Genomic DNA, 20,853 nt, shown 5'->3' on the forward strand with positions numbered 1-20,853 from the left:
ATTTCTCATTAAAATCCCATGAAGTGGTTGCCTGTTGTTCAGAAAGAGTTTTCAAAAGCCAAGCAATGTAATCAGAAGTCCATTGTAAGTTACAGGGTGCGTATATATGGACTTGAAGAGTTTGGCAGTGCAGCTCTGTTACAGTTCTGTGTTTCGGTACAGCTTTGGTATTTCATTTTGTTGAGTATATATAATCACAATTCCAGGATAAAAGCATCTAAAGAAACATCTCCAGACGTGTCTATCAACTGCCTTGGGAAAACTGTATAAAAAGTGCTGTTTGTGTATGCCTCAGTGAAGCCAAGCTGGTGGGTGCAGAAAAGAAGGTTGTATTCTTGCAGCAAAGGCTGCACAGCAGCACTACCCAGTGTGCAAAATAGTTGGCTTTCTCTGAGGATGAGGTAAAGCTTCATTTCTTGAAGGAAGACAAGGCATCACATTAATGTAGTTACTCTTCCAAAATAAAAATGAGCTGGTGCTTAATGAGAGTATTTAATTATTCACATTCCAAAGCAGCGAATGACAGATTAAATACTCTATTGGCTTTGCTCTAAATAATGAAATCTAACTTACAAGAAACATTGTCCTTGTTTAACTGCTGAGAACTTGGTATAAGCAAAGCATACGTCTCATAAATTAAATTCTGAATTTACTTGTGAAATCATAGTATTTCGAATAAATAAAATGGATCATCTAGAAGGATTGCAGGAGGAAGCTAGGAGATGGTGCTCACATTTCACAGAATGAATGAATACTGATGGATTCTGATTGTGTACTTTGAATTTCTGATTCTGAGTTCTAGTAACAGTTGTGCCTCCAAAACTGGCCAAAAACTACTTGTCAAATTTACCTTTAAACTAGATGATAAGCAGAAATATTGCTGACTTTCAGGATAACCACATTAGAATGATGCTTTGCATTATAAGATTGACAAAGTGAAGTCTTAATGTTCTAAAAAGAAAGCTGCAGTAATGCTGTTCCATTCATTCTGGGTTCCCTTCACTCCTGATCTCAAGTGAAATCACACTAGATAGTAGGAGACAGGGAAACCTCCCTCCCCCCACAAAGAAAAAAATTGACAATATAAAGTGGGCAGCCATGGAAAACCGAGTTGTCCCCAAGGTAGGATGCTCATGGCTTTTTTTTTTTTCAGTAAGTTTTGCGTGTTTAAGTTAATGCACCCAAAATGTTTTCAGCATAGACTTGTATTCTAACCATGGCTTTGGTGTTTTCAGCTGTGGGATTGGGATCTTGGTGCTTCCACATGACCCTGAAGTATGAAATGCAAGTAAGTATTGATAAGACATTGTGACTCATTATGTTTCTCACTGTGTAGTCATACTGCCATTTCTTGACAAGATGAAACTTCTGTAACAGGAGTTAATGTACCTCAGATATGATCGTATGTGGGTCTTACTCCACCTGATGCTTTACACTAATAGATGTACATACTCCTAAAATAAGAGCTCTAATCGATTGCTTACTTTGTAGAAGACACTTTGTTGGGAAATTATACTATCTTCTTACTCACTGGTACTTTAAAATTTCTGCAGCTGTGTTTTAATAGCAAGCAATATAGCCTACTGTTATTCACTGTATCATCTTTTGTAGCTTAATGTCTGCTATTATATTTTCTATTGATCTGGATGTACTTGTAGCACAAATACTGCAGTCAGTGTCTGCTGAATAGTAGAGTCTCATTCTCAAGCAGAAGGTATTTAGCAATCAGGCACTGGGCATAAGGATTTGTCCTGGTATTACTCATTTTCTAAAGGGACATAAAGAGCTTTGTCCTGTTTTAGGTCTGAGAGAACAAAGGAAATTTGTCTTTATATCAAAGAATGAAATGAAATTCAGTTCAAAATTAAGAAACCTATGCTCTATGCTAGGAATCTGTGTTTACACAGATTCTATGTTGGTAGCCTGAACTTGAATCGTAGTCTACCAAAACAAAAGTGTGTGTCCTTTCAGACCATGTGAATGTTCTGTCTGGCCTCCAGGTGCCATCCCTCAAGAGTGCAGGTCTCTTGGATCCCATACTGTCTCTGCCAGCCTTGAGAGGGTGTAGTGGAGACCCTGAGCATCTGAGATAGCCTGTGCCTTGGCAACTGGATCAAGTCTTGAATCATAATGGGACCTGAGACTGTGTAGATAGACACCAAAAATCAGATGTCTTGAATTTGAACCAAATTACAGTCTGTAGTGATGCTTGCCTCTGTGATGCTCATTTTCAATTTTGTAGCATGTGCTGGAGATAAGTCACAGTGGAGCATTCTGTTGCCACCATACAAATATTTGCTGTTCTTTTTTTTTTTTGGCATGGAAAAAGTTTCTTTCTGGATCCATCACCCCACCCCCTGCCAACTAATAGCTAATACAAGTTAATCCCATCTCAGTGGGAAAACTTAAACCTTTTCATCTCTCTTCCCTCAGCTGCTTGTTTCTAACCAGACTTTCAGATCCCCTTTCATAGAATCATATATCCCACGTTTGAAGGGATCCATAAGGATCATCAAGTCCAACTCCTGGCTCCACATAGCTCCACCCAAAAATCAGAACATATGCTTTGGGGGCTTTGCCTAAATACTTCTTGAACTCTGGCAAGCTCAGTGTGATGACCACTGCCCTGGGGAGGCTGTTCCTGTGGCCTGTCACCCTCTCAACGAAGAACCTTTTCCTGATATCCAACCTGAACCTCCCCAATGGCAGTTTCATGATGTTCCCTTGGGCTCTCTTTCTTGCAGGTGAGCAAGGCCACACAAAAATGATCCAGGCTTTAAAAAAAAACTGGGTGGTTGTTTTTGTTTTTGTTTTTATTTTTAAATCCATGTGACTTTGCTGGTTATCATGTAGCTCTGGTGTTGCATCAGAACAACCAAGTGTCCTACAGACCATGGTGTATAAAGGGCGAACGGAAGCAGAGTAGAGGGGAGCAGCAATGGCTTGCATCATTTTTCCCACTGGAATAAAAGGCTTTATGTGAGATAAAGTACACTTATTATTTTGGCAGCCAAGCTAAATCTGCAAGTGGCCCATAATACTCTGCTTACTAAGCGATGAATCACCATAAAAGAAACATTTCGACTAGTAAATAGTCTTTTCTTGTTCAATTTTTCTCTTGTTATGATTCAAAGTCAGCACTGGACAGCTGTTTGAAGAGAATTTCTTGACATTTGTTTCAATCTTAATACTGTAAATGGTCAATTCACATGCTTTAATTAAGGGAAACGTGAAAGCTTTGCTCTCAAAAGCAGTTCCTGAGAGGTTTTTTTTTCTGAAGCAACCACTTTTTGATTTTTATTTGCTCAACCATGGTTTGCGGGCTCCAAAATACTTCTTTAACCAGCTAAATCAGCTCACAAAGTTCCCTTCTATACATGTTCCTTCAGTGTTCAGGTATCTTGTCACAGCATTTTGGGAAGGATGAATTTCTTTTGAGACAGAAGCCACTGTCTTCTGCAGGCAAATCCTAAGTAGGATCTTTTGAGAGTCTCTTTGCTGTTATTGTTTTGTCCCTGAAAAGCAGCCAGCATATGAACTTTGGACTACACACAGCTGTCCAAATGTGCAAGTATTTTCTAAATTGTATTTCTCATTCTTTTTACCCTCTTTTTATGAGTCCTTGAATCACTCATGCTCTTAACAAACTATGAATGAATTAATCCTGCAGAAAATTCTTTTCAGGCTTGGTGAAAGAATCACTGAACTTGTAATTAACAGTAACTACTATTATCAACTAGAATTTAGCTACTGCTTCTTTCTTTTTCTCCCTAAGACATCACAACAATGATGAACTCATCTGGTGGCAAAGTTGGCTTCATCTGCCCACTGTTCCTAATGCCTTCTTTGTGCTACCTACTGCAATCCCCGGCCCTATAATTCAGGGATTAAAACCTTCTTCCTGCAGTCTCAGCTGTGTGCTGGGTCACCTATTGGAAGTGACTTTCCATGGGTCAGACAAACATGGCTGCTGGCTCGAGAGGCACCGGCAGTACGTTTGAAGAAGAGCAAGACTTGCCATTTCAGTGACTTAGATCTGTTTAGCTGTATTGTGAAATATTCCTGAAGTTTCTGTGACCAAACCCAAGGAAAGCTTTATAGTTCATGCCTTGGAGAATTCATCTTCAGTAAAGAACTAGCTCGCTTTTTCCAATCTAAATATTCAGTACTAAAAGAAGCTTTTTGCCTTTGCAATTCAACCAGTGCTCCCAAATGGAGGAGAATCAGGTTGGCCATACAGAAAAACAAGATTGTGAACTAGCTAACTATCCTTTACCAGTAATGGGAAGGGAGTTTCTGTACAAACATGGCCATCGACGACTTCCAGCGTGGTGGAGGAAATAGATCAAAACGGCTTTGCATCTGGTTCTTGTTTTTCTTAGGAAAAAGTCCATTGTGTTGTGGGAGTAACAGTTCTAAGGTGGCGCAGTGTTAGCGTTTGATCCACGATCAGAAGCAGTAGACCTTCACTGATGCATTCGCTTGCTTTTGCATTTTCCTGATTTTTCAGTCCTTCACTGGGAAATCAGTTAACTGTGTTACGAGCAGAAATGTGGTGGTGTTCTTTGAGAACAATTTTAGGATAGAATAATGCAATGAAGTTGTGTGTTTCTTTCTTTTTGTTTTCCCCTCTTGGATAAATGCTTCACAATTCAGAGTGTATGTGTACCTGTTATTGAGAAATCGCCTGCAACTGTTTTAATTCCCTCGAAATTGAGGTGGAGAAATAACACTGATCTCTAAAATAATAAAAAATATTTAAAGTAAGACATTATTTGGCTGTCACAATATGAAAAACAAGCCCTCAAATCAGCAGAAAAAGCCATCTCAGAATTAAAACAGTGTCAGAAATTACCAAAATTAGGAAGTAAACATTTGAGCGTATTTCAGGGTGCTTCGTAATGGCCTCAAGATTTATTTTACATGCTGAAACAATTATATCATTACAGTTTGTTGAAGCTTGTATAGGAGCAGCTTGTATAGAATGTATTATAGAAGCTTGTGTAGAATGCTACTGCATCAAGCAGGATCCAAGTGATGTGGTCATAATGTAATGTAATATTCCAAAGATCCAGTGTAATTAGCTTATTAATATAGTAACATTTCAGTAGTCGAATAGGAGTTGATACTGCCTCATACTGAAGTTCATTTGAGAAGGGGAAATCGAAATGATGTAAAAGTCCTATTTTCTTAAGTCTTCTGTCTCCTTAATTAACTTACACAAGTTAAAAGCAGTTTACATGTTTTGATGTCTCTGCTTTTTGTAGCTGTTGGATGAACTGCCAATGATATACAGTTGTTGTGTGTTTGTCTACTGCCTGTAAGTATTTGTTAAATGTTTTTTTTTTTCCTGAATATTTTTGAAATAGTAGATTTTATAATATGGCATATGTGGAGCTCAACAGAGAGGCTGACATTGAGGCTTTCAATGAGATCTCAATTTTGCCAATAGTACAACATTGTGATTGGCCATTAGAGCACCAAGTTGACTTAAATCCTTGTTTTTGCTACTTTAGAGATGTCTTCCTAGTGTTTAGCAGGAAAACATTAAAGAGTTGCACTGCATCCAACCAGAGCTGTGGCACTTGGTATGTAAACAGCTGACATAAGAAAATCACTTCAGCAGTACCGATGAAATTATCAGCGTGGCAATTAATTGCAGCCATGTTTTTATGACATGGTCTGGCTTTACAGATTTCAGTTTTCTGGTTAAACCTGCTTTCCACTCATCTAGAAAAGTAAAGCAAAAAAAAGGCATGAAGTGCAAATTTTGTGAAGAATGTCCTGGAACATGCATGACAGCTTAATGCTGTGCCAAGATGGTTTGTGCTGTTTAATTTCAGGAATAGTGTGGCATTTAGTAGAGATACAGTAAGTTATTTTTCTTGCCTGTTGCTGCAAGGCCTGGATGGAATAACGGTTTGTTCCATTGCTTGGAAAATCTAAATGATTAACAGGACCCATTGCAGGCAGAAATTAATTGTCTTGTTGCTTTTGAACGTGTGATCAAATATTCAACTTGCAAACTGGATATCTTTTTTGTAAAGGGTACAAGTAGCTTGCAGTGGAGATGGGCTGAGATAGAACTAAATATGCATCTTGTGGAAATTACCATCAGTTTGTGATTCATACATTAGTATGATTTGTACAGACTGAGGAGCAGAATAATAATGTCTCTGTTACAGTTTTCCATTGTAGCTCCCTGTCTCCTTGAAATTGCCTTTGCATTCATTTTGTCTGATTTGAGTGTGATTGGAGAAAGGATAAGAAGAGGCTTTAGAAAGCCAATTGAAAAAATAATCACGCTCATTTTGTGCAGTGGTTGCTGTCGTCTTCAAAAGCACTGAACTCTGTTACTGCACATCCAGCTCTAACAAGACTCTACGTTTGGTTGGTAGTAATTAAAATGCTGTGAAGAACGAGCTAATGCTTGGTTCAGGAGGCCTTTAATAATCGTTCTGGTTTTCTTGGAGGTAGTTGGGGTGGTTCTGCATGGGATTCTCCCTCACCTCATCATTCAAACCCAGTGGCTCTCAGGCCATGCAATTACTTTGGCAGTGCATTTTGCAGTGTAACATATTGTGCTGCCTCATAGATTATATTTCAGATATTTCTACACTTTTTTTTTTTTTTTTTTTTAATCCATGCTGGTATCTTTCCAAAAGCTTATGAACTGAAGAGTTTGCTGTTTTGTAAGGTGGATCCTTTCCCACACTGACTTTAGCTATTACAGACGTAATGCTTTGGGGCACTTGCATTGCATTTTAAACTCATTTCTGATTTGTCACCCATCACCCCTTAAGCACCTTTGAAAAATGTTTATGCTTTCTCAATTTGTTCCACTGATTGGTTTATTTTCAGTACATGTATAAGCTTACTGTTGGGTTTTTTGCTTGTTTGTTTTTGAAAAATACATCGTTTGTGTGGTGACAAATGTTATCTCTCTCCTTTATGTTCTGTTCCAGGTACGAATGTTTCAAGTACAAGAACACAGTCAATTATCCAATGCTTTTCATTTTAATAACATACAGCTTCATAGTCAGCATAGTAAGTAACTTTTTCTGATACCTCTTTTTCACCTGCATGTTCGCAGCCTCCTGTCCCACAGCAATCCTGAGTCACTCCCACTATCAGTGAAGAATGACTGTTGTGGGAAAATTACATACTGGCCTTAGTAAACTGAAACCTCTCTCTCTAAGCTACTATACAGAATAAACGAAGAGGAAACAACGCAGTAATCCAATTGCTAGAATAAGAATGTGACAAAAACAATCCTTTGAGGACTGAGGAGTCCTTTTACAGGGCTGAAGCACCTCCCCTTTGAAGACAGGCTGAGGGAGCTGGGCTCGTTCAGCATGGAGAAAAGAAGGCTGTGGGGTGACCTCACTGCAGCCTTTCAGTACCCCAAGGGAGCCTACAAACAGGAGGGGAATCAACTCTTTGGAAGGGTTGATAACTGCAGGACAAGGGGAAATGGTTTGAAGTTGGGGGAGGAAAGATTTAGGCTGGATGTCAGGGTGAAATTCTTTACAGAGGGAGTGGTGAGGTGCTGGAACAGCTGCCCAGAGAGGCTGTGGATGCCCCGTCCATCCCTGGAGTTCTTCAAGGCCAGGTTGGATGGGGCCCTGGGCAGCCTGGTGTAGTATTAAACATGGAGGTTTGTGGCTCTGCCTGTGGCAGGGGAGGTTGGAGCTTCATGATCTTTGAGGTCCCTTCCAACCCTGGCCATTTTATGATTCTATGATTCCTTTTAGGTCCCTGAGGAAAGCTCTTTGACAAAAGTGGCAATAATCCTGTTTATCAGGCTGCAAGAAGTGAACTGTAATGGACTGTTGTATTGAGGGGTGTTTTGAAACAACAGCCCAAATAGAAAAGAGCATTGCTGATTAAGAAATGAGATTCAACATGGTTTCGATTCTTCTAACTTCATTCCCTTCTCAATGCAGACAGCTACCTGCTCGAACAAAATGACTTTTGCACAGGCTGTCAGCCACAGATGGAATCTCTTCCTTTATTTTTGATAAAGGTTGTTGTATTGAAATAGTGATGCAGGTTTTTTTCCTTTAAAAGACTTCTCTTTTACACCTCCTAAGCTTTCTTTTCTTTACACTTGTGGCAAGTTATGCCTAGGGCACGTTGCCTTTCTGTCTCCAAAAACAGAGCATAAATGAACTGTGTGACCAACGTGTCTGTTAACTACTGGCTTTTGGTAAAAAGAACAGGAATATTATTGTCAAAAACATTTGTAATAGCAAATCAAAGCAAAGTACATCATCTTCTTGCAATGCTTATCCGCAATGTGCCTGGCAATTTCTGTATTTTAATTGTTTTTGTGTTATAAGTCTGTTAAATGAGAGGAGGTCTTAGATGTTAATATCTCTATTTGTGCTTCCAAATGTTCCAAAATAACTCCACAGTTTAAAATGGATTGAAGAAACCCCAGATTTTGCCAGACGAAACTTCAAATGTTTAATCAGCTTTAATGGTATATGGGTAGGCCCTCGTTTTTATTCTAACAAACAAGCCTTGGCTGTTTAATCAATAATTTAAATCAGTAATGTTATGGTTGTTCTCTGTTGCAACTTATATATCTCTTTTTAATCTTTGCAGGTTTACTTAAAATTGAAACAGCCTGTGTTCCATCAGGTAAGCCTTGCTCTGTTGGAGAAGCTGGTTTTGCTTAAACCATGTTATTTTAGTGGAATGTCATGTAGGGTGCTACAGCTGGAAGGAAGAATGGAGGGTAAACACCATTTGCTTTTTACATAGTCTTTAGGCATCACTGCTGCCTGTCCCATTGCCATCCTGTTTCTTGATGACCTGAAAAACTGGTAGGTTTGATACGTGTTGTTTCAGTATTTGACCTAGTAGCCTACATGTTTCTTCATCAGTGTAATAAACGTAACAAGAGGAAGGCCTTAATGAGTCCTGATCTGCTTTAGTCCATTACTGGCTGCTGTGAAACTGCAACATGGCATAGGCAGTTTAGCCCCATGGTCTTTTCTTCCTTTTTCAATATCAACTTTCTTTTTTTAACTATTCAATTTTAATTTGTATAAATTCAAGCTGTATTTAAATGGAGAATATTTACAGGGCTATGCAGTGACCTTGTTGCTATTGATTCTGTCCTGTCTGCTATTGATGGGCTGAGAGAGCTGGTGCCCTGCAGCCTGGAGAAGAGAAGGCTCCAAGGAAACCTTATAGCAGCTTTCCAGAACCTGAAGGGGCCTACAGGAAAGCTGGGGAGGAACTTTTTATAAGGCCAGGTAGCAGCAAGATGAGGGAAAATGATTTTAAACTGGAAGAGGGTAGATGTAGCATAGATATTAGGAAGAAATTCTTTACTGTGAGGGTGGTGAGACACTGGCACAGGTTGCCCAGTGAGGTTGTGGATGTCCTCTCCCTCGAAGCACTCAAGGCCAGGCTGGATGGGGCTGTGAGCAACCTGATCTGGAGGGAGATATCCCTGCATATAGCAGGGGGTTGGAACTAGATGATCTTCAAGGTCCCTTAGAACCCAAACCATTCTGTGATTCTATGACTCTCTGGTTGTACAGACTTAGTAAAACATTTGGTACAGGCTCTTTTGTTGCTACACTGTCCAAAATTATTAAAGTGCATCTGCTGGTGTCAGGTTAGGACATGCATCTCTTGGCCATTCAAAGGACTTTAGAAGTAGTGCTTGCTTGTCTATGCCTTGTGTAGCTTTCCTTCTTTTATGACTTTTTTTTTTTATTAAGGATAACAGCAGAAAAATTGCCGAGCAAAATCACGGAGCTCTTTGTGGGATAGAGCTTTAAAGCCTTAATTTCAGAAATTGGTAGTGCTGTCACTTGTCAAATGGTGCGTGCTTCATCAGCAGTCATAAAAATGATGCATGCTTCCTGTTGCTGGATTAGTAAAGTGCTGGAGAATAAAGTAAATTCTCAATTGCTCCAAATGATCTGTCTTGGAAAGAGGAATTGTTAACACTACCTGTAGATAAAAAAAAAGACTTGCAGGTGTTTTTTACCCTGTTTATTAAACTCCATTTTACCATCCTGGTTTTCTTTTTGTCAGGAAGATATTAGGCAGGGTGAAAATGGCAGTTTCTGATACTTTTACTGAGCTGACTGTAACTAGCTTTGAATGAAGAGATTTTAAATATATATATTTTTTTACAATAGCAGAATCTACTACTGATGTTGGACTGTTTTATTTCTCTAATTTCCTACTCAACCTACATTTACTGCAATAAGTATATCACAGCTTCATTGTAGCTCAGTTTGGAGTGTTCACTTAGATATAGTTCCATATGACAGATATTAAGATAAATATTATGACTTGTCTGGAAAGAGGAACAGGGAAACTTTAACTTGCTGCCCCAAAGCACTAATTTTTTGCAACTGGTTTCTGTTTGGTTCTGTGTATGAATTCCCTGTAATAACTTATACGTGAAGAATCAATGTAGAAAAGATTTAGGCCAGTATAAGTGCTGAACTTCTATAACTCTTTCCAAATTGATTTTTATGCAGAACATACAGTTATGGCCAAATACCAAAGTCTGAAGTACTGCAGACATTTTTTTTCATAATCTGTGCCAAATATGTTGTAAATCTGGAGGAAACATTACTCTGACTCACAGCTAAGCAAGGTTATTTTCTTAATTCTTGTCCTCTGCATAATTACAGTAGGTATTTTCCAGCTGAATGAGTTGTATAGTCTTGAAGGTTAAGTATTAAATTTGTTTGTACCTCATATTGTAGCCTATATTCTCAGTCCCAAGCTGTATGAGAGAGCAGCATTAGGACTTAAAACAGCATTTGATTCCTCTATTTGTGGTCATCATCATTTGCCAACCTTGCAGAAATGAGAATAATCCCGTGGACGCCTTGGTATTGTTTATTGTTGCGGTGTGTTTTTTCCTCTAAATGAAGAGCAACAGGACTCTTGGAAAGGGCAGATAATAGCAGAGCAAGGGGAAATGGTTTTAAGCTGAAGAAGAGAAGATTTAGGTTGGATATCAGGGGGAAGCTCTTTACTCAGAGTTGAGAGTGGTGAGGTGCTGGAACAGCTGCCCACAGAGGCTGTGGATGCTTCATCCATCCTTGGAGGTGTTCAAGGCCAGGTTGGATGGGGCCCTGGGCTGCTATGAAATGTGGAGGTTGGTGGCCCTGCCTGCGGCGGGAGCTTCATGATCCTTGAGGTCCCTTTCAACCCAAGCCATTCTGTAATCCTCTGAAGAATGGGAGAGGATTCCATTATATTCAGTTGACAGGATCCAAGCTTCAGTTCTCAGTGAATTCCTTTCCGCTTTACTTCCCAACTTGTGCTCATGAATTGCATATTGCCAACAGGGCATGAAGGGAATTCAGTTTGTTTCTCATGGTACCGTGGCACTAGAGACCAACTTCTTATTCTCCATTCAGATACTACAGGTGTGCAAAGGTCTCAATGATTCAGCCATGGAAGGAATGAGATGTGCATTTTAGTTAGCTGGGTACTACACATCATTAGAAGGAGAGAACACTTAAAAACTGATCTGTAGGCTTCTTTTCTTTTTTTCTGTTTCATCAATTAATCAAACAAGATAGCACTAGTCTTTACAGGCTTGTATTGTTCTGCTTATATCAAAATTTCTACGGCTAAAGCATTGTTTTACCTAATTTACATGCTAAACAGTCACAGGTCCCAGTTCTATAGCTGTTCTGAAGCCAGCATCATTGACCTCTCCTCTCCCAGCCAGCACACCGATTTACTGTCTGATGGGGAAATGAACAGGTTAAAACTGTTCAGAGTTAGCTTTAAATCAGATTAGCTGCTTATCCCTGCTGCGTGCTTGTACCACGTGTATATTTGTGGTTATGGAAGGAAAGAGATGAAGGAAGATTGGTTGCAGGCATGGAATTGTCTACAGACAAGTTAAAGGCAACCCTTTAAGCAGAAAAAATGCCCTGAACAGTTAAATTTTTAGACTTATGTATCACTGGTGGCCTTCTAGTATGTTATGGCCTAGCAAGCTATCATCTACAAAGCATTTTCCATCCAGATTTATCTACTTGCTCCATGTGGGATGCTGGCTGTACAACTGAAGGGCTCGAAATCTTCATTCAGTAAGTGGGCCAAGCTACATGAATAATGAAATAAATGTAAAATCCTTTATTATTTGCACAGTCATCTGCTGCAGGAGTTTGAAGCAAAATTTCTAACAGAGTTAGTTAAAAGGTAAACTGAAAATTAGATGAAGCCTAACCTGACAGCTTTTTTTTGACAGCTGTTTTTTCCACATTAGGAAACACAGTTTAAAAATCTTTTGTATAGACATTACAAAAGTGTTGATATGTTCTCCCATGAATAACAGAGCAAGCTGGAGAAGGAGATCAGTGTGAGAATTGCAAATATGGTAAGGGAGTGAGTAGTGCAAAATGACTAAGGGAGATGATGAAAGCCAGACTTGGTCTGGACTTTGTCAGATTGGTTATGGGAGTGTTTTTATTTAATGACCTGTAGCAGGAAAAGAGTCACATCCTGATGGTATTTATGATGATACAGATCTCAGAGACATCACTAAGTACAGAGGAGGATGAAGAGTGAACTGGGAGACCTGGAGGACTAACACTGCTAAAGAGGGAGTGGGATCTGAAATGACTCTGAATGGAAGAACTGATGGGCACATACCAGCTACTGTTGTCTTAAGCTGTGCACAGATCACTCAAGGAGAAGAGAGCCTGGATGTGTTTGCTGATCACGGCATAATAATATGACCTGTGAATTTTCTGCAGCAATGATAGAAGTAAACCATGTGTACTGGATTTTCAAGTTAAGGTGATTTTAGATAGAGGGAGTGAGCGTGAGAGGAAAAGATATTTCATTTGCTTAAATGAATAAAATTATCTTCAGTGGTATTTTAAGCATACAAATGGAAAGAAGAAAGAAGAATAACTTAGGCTAATGTGAAACTTGAGATGGGAGCCTGAAACTGAATGAAGAGTGTGTTGTGGCACAGCATAACACATTTGGACTTACAGGTTCCCATTTTTTTAGGGAATATCTGTGGGCAACACACAGAGTCCTGCAGCTCTCCAGAGTCCTTCCTGCTAAGGCAGAAGCCAGTTGTAGCCTTTTGCCTTAATGATATTGTACCTCACAGTGTTTTCCTGCTTTCTACATGCTTAGGTTGCCAAGCAATCTGTTAAAAATGACCTTTTCAGAGCGTATTTTCACCACAGAGCTTTTCATACTCAGGCACTGTCCTGCTAAAGAACAAGTATAAAATGAATTGTGTGAAATTTTACTCTTAAGTTACATGGCCTCACTTCTAGAAAACAAGTACAGCTTTCACTCTGGCAAGTACCTGAACATAACAATAGCTTAGGGAGTGTGGAAAGATGTTCAGAATCTACAAAGGATGAGCTCTATGAGTCATTGAAGAGGAAACCAAGAAAAACTGCTGCAAACCGTGTCCCAGGAGCTCTGGAAGGCTGCTCAGCACCATGCAGCAGCAGTAACTTGCATGTCACGTTGATGTAATTAATACCAAACCTGGTGAATCTGGTTTGGCTCAGTAACGAGCTGTTGGTGCCACATGTAGTGCTGAGCTGCGATAAGACTGTTCTCAGATACTCAGTGTTACTGTAGGAGTTGCCTTTCCTTTTTACCTCTGCTCAGATGTCTTTTCTAGAAATGCATGAATACATAGAAGTCTGGTGCCTTTGCTGTAAATCTCAAATACGGTTTCTAGCTTCAAGTAATATTTCTTGATAGGTGGTTGGGATGTTGATAGGTAAGTAGTGCCATGATCCCCAAATCTGCAAATGTGATTCCCAAAGGATGCACAAATATTTGAGGCTGATGAATTTGTTAGCAGAGAATGGACTGGAGGTTAGGAGCAGAAGAAATAGAAGTGGAAGTAACAGGTTTTCTGTACTAGAAAGTAGATGAAGAACCAGTTTTATACATTTCCCCTGGTGTGGAGGACAAAGCTTGTTTCTGATGTACACAAGAGCAAATCTGTTTGATTTGTTAAACTCTACATCATCTCAGAAACACTGCTGAATACTGAGTGCTGGAATGCTTGGGTCCCATTCGTAAATGAGAAGCGTGCTCTTCATTGTATGTCCTTTTCACCAGGTAATGCTCAGTATGAAGAAGACTTTGAGTTTTTCCCCATCAGAAAGACGGGTGTGGAAGCTGAAATAATCATATCATAGAATCATAGAATGGCCCATGTTGAGAAGGACCACAGTGCTCATCCAGTTCCAACCCCCCTGCTATGTGCAGGGTCACCAACCAGCAGACCAGGCTGCCCAGAGCCACATGCAGCCTGGCCTTGAATGCCTGCAGGGATGGGGCATCCACAGCCTCCTTGGGCAACCTGTTCCAGTAGAGGGGAAACTGTAAAGGGATAACAAAAGAAAAGGTTCTACTGCTTTCTCTTGTTTAAATTGTAGTGAGGTGTTCTTTTGCTTACAATTTAATGGCAGTGTAAGGCAGACTTGCACAAAGCTTGCTTGGGTGTTCCAGTGTCACTGAAGTGATACATTAAAGAACAACAAAAAAAAGGGAACTGAAGGAATTGAGAAATTTGAATAGACTTGAATTACAGTAGATATTTTTTTATTTTATTTTGTACTGTATCCCTTGGGTGGGCAGATAATACCTGAGATACTTTTTTGGCATATTTAAAATAGTAAATCCATGGGTGGGAGAGGAATAAAAGTAAACACTGCTCCCAAAAGTAGAAACTAATTTATGCTGCACTGTTTATAGATACCTAGTAAGCAAAAGCTGTCATAAGACGTGCATATCGTAGCAACACCTCCTGGATGTTTGTCTGTGGTGTGAAGAGAAGGATTGGAGCACACAGAGCAGAACGCTGTTGTTCCAGTCTTTCATGGGCTTTTAAGCATGAATGTTGTGTTTTACTGCTTACAACCTATTTGTGTGGGAGAGTGCAAAAGGAAAGAAATTGTAGTGTCAGCTGTGCGCAGATTTTCTTTATACTCATTGCAAGGTTCCTTTTTTCCTTCCTACATTAAGCCTGTCCCCTTCTACAAGCGTTTAAGAGATACGGAGCCACTGGCTCTACACTTTTCAGAGCTTTCCCTTTTACCTGCTTTTAGGAGCTGCAAAGATAGTGTTTATAGCCAGTGTTTTACATTGGCTTTAGGCTGGCTCTAAACTGTGTTTCTGTGGACTTAATCTAGCACTGTTTATTGCTTTCTTGTACGAAGGAACTGAGAGAAATTACATAGAAAAAGCTTGGAGGTCATTCAGCTGGACTAGATGATCTTTTCCAGCCTTAATGATTATGATTCTCTTAAGCAGATTGGTAAAAGTCTCTCACTTCACATGTTATTTTTTCTGTAACCATGCTGCAGAACTGTGTTTTGTCAGTGCAGATTGTAGATGAGAACCACAAGGAAATGAGGTCAGGCCAAGGAGCCTTCCCAGGAGCTGCTTCTTCTCTCTTAGAATAAATTACTGGATTTGGTTAGGAAAGCAAAAGCGCTTTGAAGTGGGTAAGATGCTATTCAAGAGCACTGTGCTATTGTAGCTTGGAAAGCAAATGGGATCCTGGGCTCCATCAGGAGAGGGGTGGCCAGCAGGGACAGGGAGGTGAACGTCCTCCTCTACTCTGCTCTTGTGAGGCCCCATCTGCAGCACTGTGCCCAGATCTGGAGCCCCCAGTACAAGAGAGACAGGGAGCTGTTGGAGAGGGTCAAGAGAAGGGCCACAAAGATGATCAGGGGACTGGAGCACCGCCCCTATGAAGACAGGCTGAGGGAGCTGGGCTCGTTCAGTCTGGAGAAAAGAAGGCTGTGGGGTGACCTCATTGCAGCCTTTCAGTACCCCAAGGGAGCCTACAAACAGGAGGGGAACCAACTCTTTGGAAGGGTTGATAACAGCAGGACAAGGGGAAATGGTTTGAAGTTGGGGGAGGGAAGATTTAGGCTGGATGTCAGGGGGAAATTCTTTACAGAGAGTGGTGAGGTGCTGGAACAGCTGCCCAGAGAGGCTGTGGATGCCCCGTCCATCCCTGGAGGTGTTCAAGGCCGGATTGGATGGGGCCCTGGGCAGCCTGGTCTAGTATTAAATGTGGAGGTTGGTGGCCCTGCATGTGGCTCAGGGGTTGGAGCTTCATGATCTTTGAGGTCCCTTCCAACCCTGGCCATTCTGTGATTTAACTGTATTTGTATTTGTCATTGTGATGGAGAGGCAAACTCCTAGCAATGGGGAATTGCAGCAGCGCATGGAGCACTCAGCAGTGAGCAGTCCCAACACCACGTCCCCTTTCCAACTTCAGATGGCACTGATCAGCACTCAATACCAGGGCCATATCTAGCAGATTCTCTGATTTATGTGCTGCACTCCAACAGGGGAATTAGTTTACAGTTTTGTGTAAAAGTACAAGCCAGAACAAATTAGCTTTTCCAAATAGTTTTGCTTTGTTTACAGAGCAGTATGCACGTAGCAATAGTGTAGTTACTGAATTTATCTCATGCTGAATCCAAATAGAGAGCTGCTGAGCTGAATGGCTTTACATAGTCAATATTGGAACTTCTGTCTGTTGTCAAACACAAAGAATCCATTGTCTGTCGTGTTCTGAATGTATGCACTGATAACACAGTATGTGCTACTAACCTCATCATTAAAGCTAAAGTGAGTTTGGAAGGTGGTCTTTATGGATTTCTGAAGGGTAGGTTTTATTAAATGCTGTTACAGCAGTCTGTTTTGTGTCAGGTGAATGGCTGCGTGCATATGCTTGTGGGATATTAATAGTTGAATGCTCCAGTTATGGCAGAGCCTTGAAGACAGTGTAGTCTAAAAGAAGGAAAGTGGTGAGGTTGACTGAATGTGGTGAAGTCGCTGGTATGTAAACCAACTGTTCTGTTAGGTTTAGTGGGTTTTTATCACAGTAAAGTGATGCCACTGGTGTCTGAAAATCCTCTGTGCTGCATTGCTCTGCACCACTGCTCAGGCGTGGCACACTCCATTGCTTCACTTTGTTAATCCATATTGTCTTGGAGGTGGTATCATGTGAATCCTGAGGCTGTGGAGAAAGAAACGGAGAGTGATTCGAAGATCGTGAGGCACGAAAGAAATGAGTACTTTGACCTTTTATTTGTCAGTCCATTACATTCAGCTTCATTGAGCTTACAGTGAGACAGATGTTGCTCATGGGACTTCTCAGAGCATGCAGCCTTTTCTCTGTATGTGTAGAATGAATCCTAGCAATTTGGGAATAGATGATTTCAAATGCTCCCTGGAAAGTTTTTTTCATGCTGGTGCTCAGTGTGGGCATAGTGCATCGACTCTTGAAGTGTTTGCCTTCAGAAAAAATATTAAACGTATGTGAAGGAAGTATAAATTTCAAGTGTGTTTTCAACTGATGCTTATGCAAGCAGGGGTTAAAATTTACAGTTACAGAAGAAGTAATGGGAGTGAGTAACTGTTTTGAAGCCAAGGTGTTTACTGAGTGCCATCTAGTGTTTGCTTTCTAATTCAAAGAAACGAAACAGCAGCTTTCCACAACTGACTTTTCCCATAATTGCATACACAGTGTGATTATAACTTTGTTTCTATTTGTCTATTCTATAGGCATTCTCTTTGTGTTGACCCAAAGAGAAATTTAGCAGGGATTCTATTTTCTTCAAGCTAAGAAATAACAGTCAAGATGCAAACAGTTTTATTCATTTAGTCTTTTATAAAGTCTCTTGAATGCCACTGCTGATCTTTATCTCTGCTTTTATTTACAGATCATGTATGGAACACTAGTTTCTATTATAGTTCTGCGATCTGTTTATATAGTATTATGGTAAGTGTTATTACATACTACTAGTAACTCAACAGTATAAGATACATCTTAGCATGTGTATCTTTTCTGGTGGTCATAACATGGGAAATGAGTGGTGGCAGAATCTCTTTAACAAGGTACACAGTGCTAATTCACAGTGCTCTGGTTGAAAGAGAATGCCCCACTTCCTTGCATTTTCTTGAAGCCAACAAGTTATCATCAAAACTTGGTTTTTAGTTCCGTATGTAACTGTTCGGGAACACGAGGAAAAACATAACAAAAGCTGTGAATTTAAAGTGAATATGCTGAATCACCTTTCAATTGCAATTTCAGTTAATTTGGTTTGACTTTCCCCAAGAAATTTCCACAAACCAAGCATAAATGTTTGCAGGCTTCTGTTAAGCAAAAAACACTTAAGATGGATTGCGTGTTGCTTGCAGCTATAGAAACAACAGTTTAAAGATACTTTTCAAACCCATGAACATGGAAATTTTAATCATAGCATAGAGATCTTAAGTGATACTGCCTCTATTCACATCCAAGGGGAATCAAGTTCGAATCGATCTAATTTTATTCTTGTACAAGGATTCAGCACAGCTCTAAGCATTTAGATTAAATCTCTCCCTGTGTAGATAAGCTCTTGGGTCTGCTGACTTCTCAGTTCTGCAAATTCCACTCTTGTGCACGCTCGTTATTTCTGAAACATTGCTATTATGGCACTACCAATAATGCCACCATCCTTCTAAGATTTCATCCAATGTTTTCCACCTGCAAAGTTAATCTCTGAAGTTCTGCCTACTTTTTCTCTTTGGTTTTAGAAGTTTTGGAATATATTTTCTTAATTGACTAGATCACTTCATTGCAACACTACAAAGACTGACTTCCCTTTTCAACTATACTGATGCAAACTGTGGTTAGAAAGTTGAAAAAGGGAAAGAAGCTTTGCTGTCCTTACAGTGCCCTTTCTCTTTGAGAGAAGCCAGCCCTGAGTATACTTTCAGGTTTACTTCCTCTCCGCGTTGCTAAAATGCATTTCTGTCTTTCTCTTTGTAATTCTAGCAGTTGTTCAGGCCTGTTCTATTAGATTGCTGTTTCTGCTTTACTGTTTTATTTCTTTAATATGTAGTAACATCACACTTACGTTTTGTATAACTTCAGTTTACCCATGCACTGCTCATCCGTAACGCAACACTTAGGGGACAATTAGTGTAGAGGCAAAGTGTCTAGAAGACCAGTCCCAGAGAATGCTGTTTCAGCAGAAGCAGAGCAATATATGGACTTACTGGAGCACGTCCAGAGGAAAGCCACAAAAATGATCCAAGGGATTGAGAATGGAAGCAAACAAAGATAAATGGTTTTAAACTGAAACAGGAGATAATTAGATTGGGTATAAGAAAATTCTTTTTTTAATTTTAATTTTTATTTTTTTTATGATAAGGGTAGTGAAGCAGTGGCACAGGTTGCCCAGAGAGGCAGTGGATGCCCCGTCCCTGGAGGAGACATTCCAGGTCGAGCTGAATGGACCTCTGAGCACCTGATGGAACTGTAGTTGTTCCTGTTTATTGCAGGGAGGTGGATGTCCTTTAAGCTCAAAAATGTCCCTTCCAACTCAAAGATTTTTGTGTATACTTGAATAGATGAAATTTGAAGTTGATATCTTCTTAAATGAAGCACTTTACATGTATGTTATAGTGTTTATGTATGCTGCAGGCTGCCTTTAAAGCATATTGAACTAAGCTCTATTATTTCTCTTTCTCTCTTTAGGGTATACCCATGGCTTAGAGGTCTAGGCTATACATCTTTAACTGTATTTCTGATGGGATTCTTCCTCTGGAATGTGGACAACATTTTTTGTGAGAAATTGAGGTGAGCACTTTCACTTTGTCTCGCTAGCTTGCAATCTTTTAGCTGTTTCTTTGCTGTGTATATTCAAGTCCATCTCATGGTAGGTTTGATAAGCTGCCTACAAAGCATTCACAAGGCTTTTATCCAGTTTGCTTATGACCAGATTCAGCACTGAACAGTTCTTTTAAAGTGTTCTTTTTAAAAGTTCTTTTCTTATTCATGAATAGATTCCTTTTCTATTATTTTTTTTTTTTTAATAATAGGTATTTCTCTTTAACTTCAATTTAAATTGAGGGAAAGTAATGTCACTGAATTAATTTTGAGGATCTGTGCCTTACTGCCTTACTAACGTCTGCTCATCATACTTGATTTCATCTGAATGAGATTTTTATCCTGCTTTTTTTTTTTTTGTTTCTGATCTTATAGTTTCCTAGGAAGATATCAAAAACAGCAGTTCTGCAAGTTAAAGAGGTATCTGCTGCAATATATCTGTCACCAATAAATAGCAGCAATTTGAGTGTCTCAAAGAGCAGTAACTCTGTGAGCTGTTGCACTGTGCCTAGCTGTCATTATTAGCCTGAAGTCTTACAGTTTAGCACTGCAGAAGAGGCCAGAAAGAATTCATCTCTGTTCAGTCTATTGCCAAATGGGGTAAAAGAAAAAAAAAACAACAAAAAAATGGCTTCCACATAAACCATGTAGGAGTCCACCATCTTGTTGTATGGCAGATGCTGTACATGTGCATGAAAGAACACCAGACCAACACATTGGTTTCTGAGTGCGTCATCCCTTGGAGCTGGACAGCTTCCTAGCAGCACTTGTCTTTCACTTCACTGTGATGGTTATGTTCCACCACAAGCTGGAAGAATTGGACAGGTTGATGCCAGCAACAAGAAAATCCCATCTTGACTCTCTGTACATAACACAGAGAGGCTGACTCTCAGTGTACATAAAATACACTGTTATGTACTTGAGTCTGTGGTGTACAGAATTATCCTATTAGGTTGCTTTGTTAGGCTCAGATCATAACATGCTGTAAGGAATCTTACGTTTTCCATCTGTCCCTTTTGGCTCTGTAAGTCTTGCAGTATTTTGAGCCAATTGATATGTAACTCCACCAGGATTTTCATTAAACCTGGGGAGGAAAAAAAAAAAAGGCAAAAAAAGCCCCTCTAAAAATACTTCATAAACTTGCATAGAAAGTTTATTTTCCAATGCAAGTGGGTAGGTAT

At 39.8% G+C, this 20,853-nt stretch overlaps 1 protein-coding gene across 4 annotated transcripts in view; it reads left to right on the plus strand.

Annotated features, from left to right (window-relative positions):
- Positions 1-20,853, plus strand: part of ACER3 (alkaline ceramidase 3) — a 50,819-nt gene that overhangs the window by 23,341 nt on the left and 6,625 nt on the right. For all 4 annotated transcript variants that reach the window (XM_042838200.1, XM_042838201.1, XM_042838203.1 and 1 more), the window contains 6 exons: positions 1,236-1,288; positions 5,268-5,320; positions 6,966-7,047; positions 8,611-8,646; positions 17,739-17,797; positions 19,541-19,642. In XM_042838200.1, coding sequence (XP_042694134.1) covers positions 1,236-1,288; positions 5,268-5,320; positions 6,966-7,047; positions 8,611-8,646; positions 17,739-17,797; positions 19,541-19,642 — 385 coding nt within the window. The remainder of the gene's footprint in view (positions 1-1,235; positions 1,289-5,267; positions 5,321-6,965; positions 7,048-8,610; positions 8,647-17,738; positions 17,798-19,540; positions 19,643-20,853) is intronic.

This window comes from Centrocercus urophasianus, unplaced genomic scaffold (assembly GCF_019232065.1).
Source record: "Centrocercus urophasianus isolate 14NV4802_14NV808 unplaced genomic scaffold, USGS_Curo_1.0 seq_74, whole genome shotgun sequence".
NCBI lineage: Eukaryota > Metazoa > Chordata > Aves > Galliformes > Phasianidae > Centrocercus > Centrocercus urophasianus.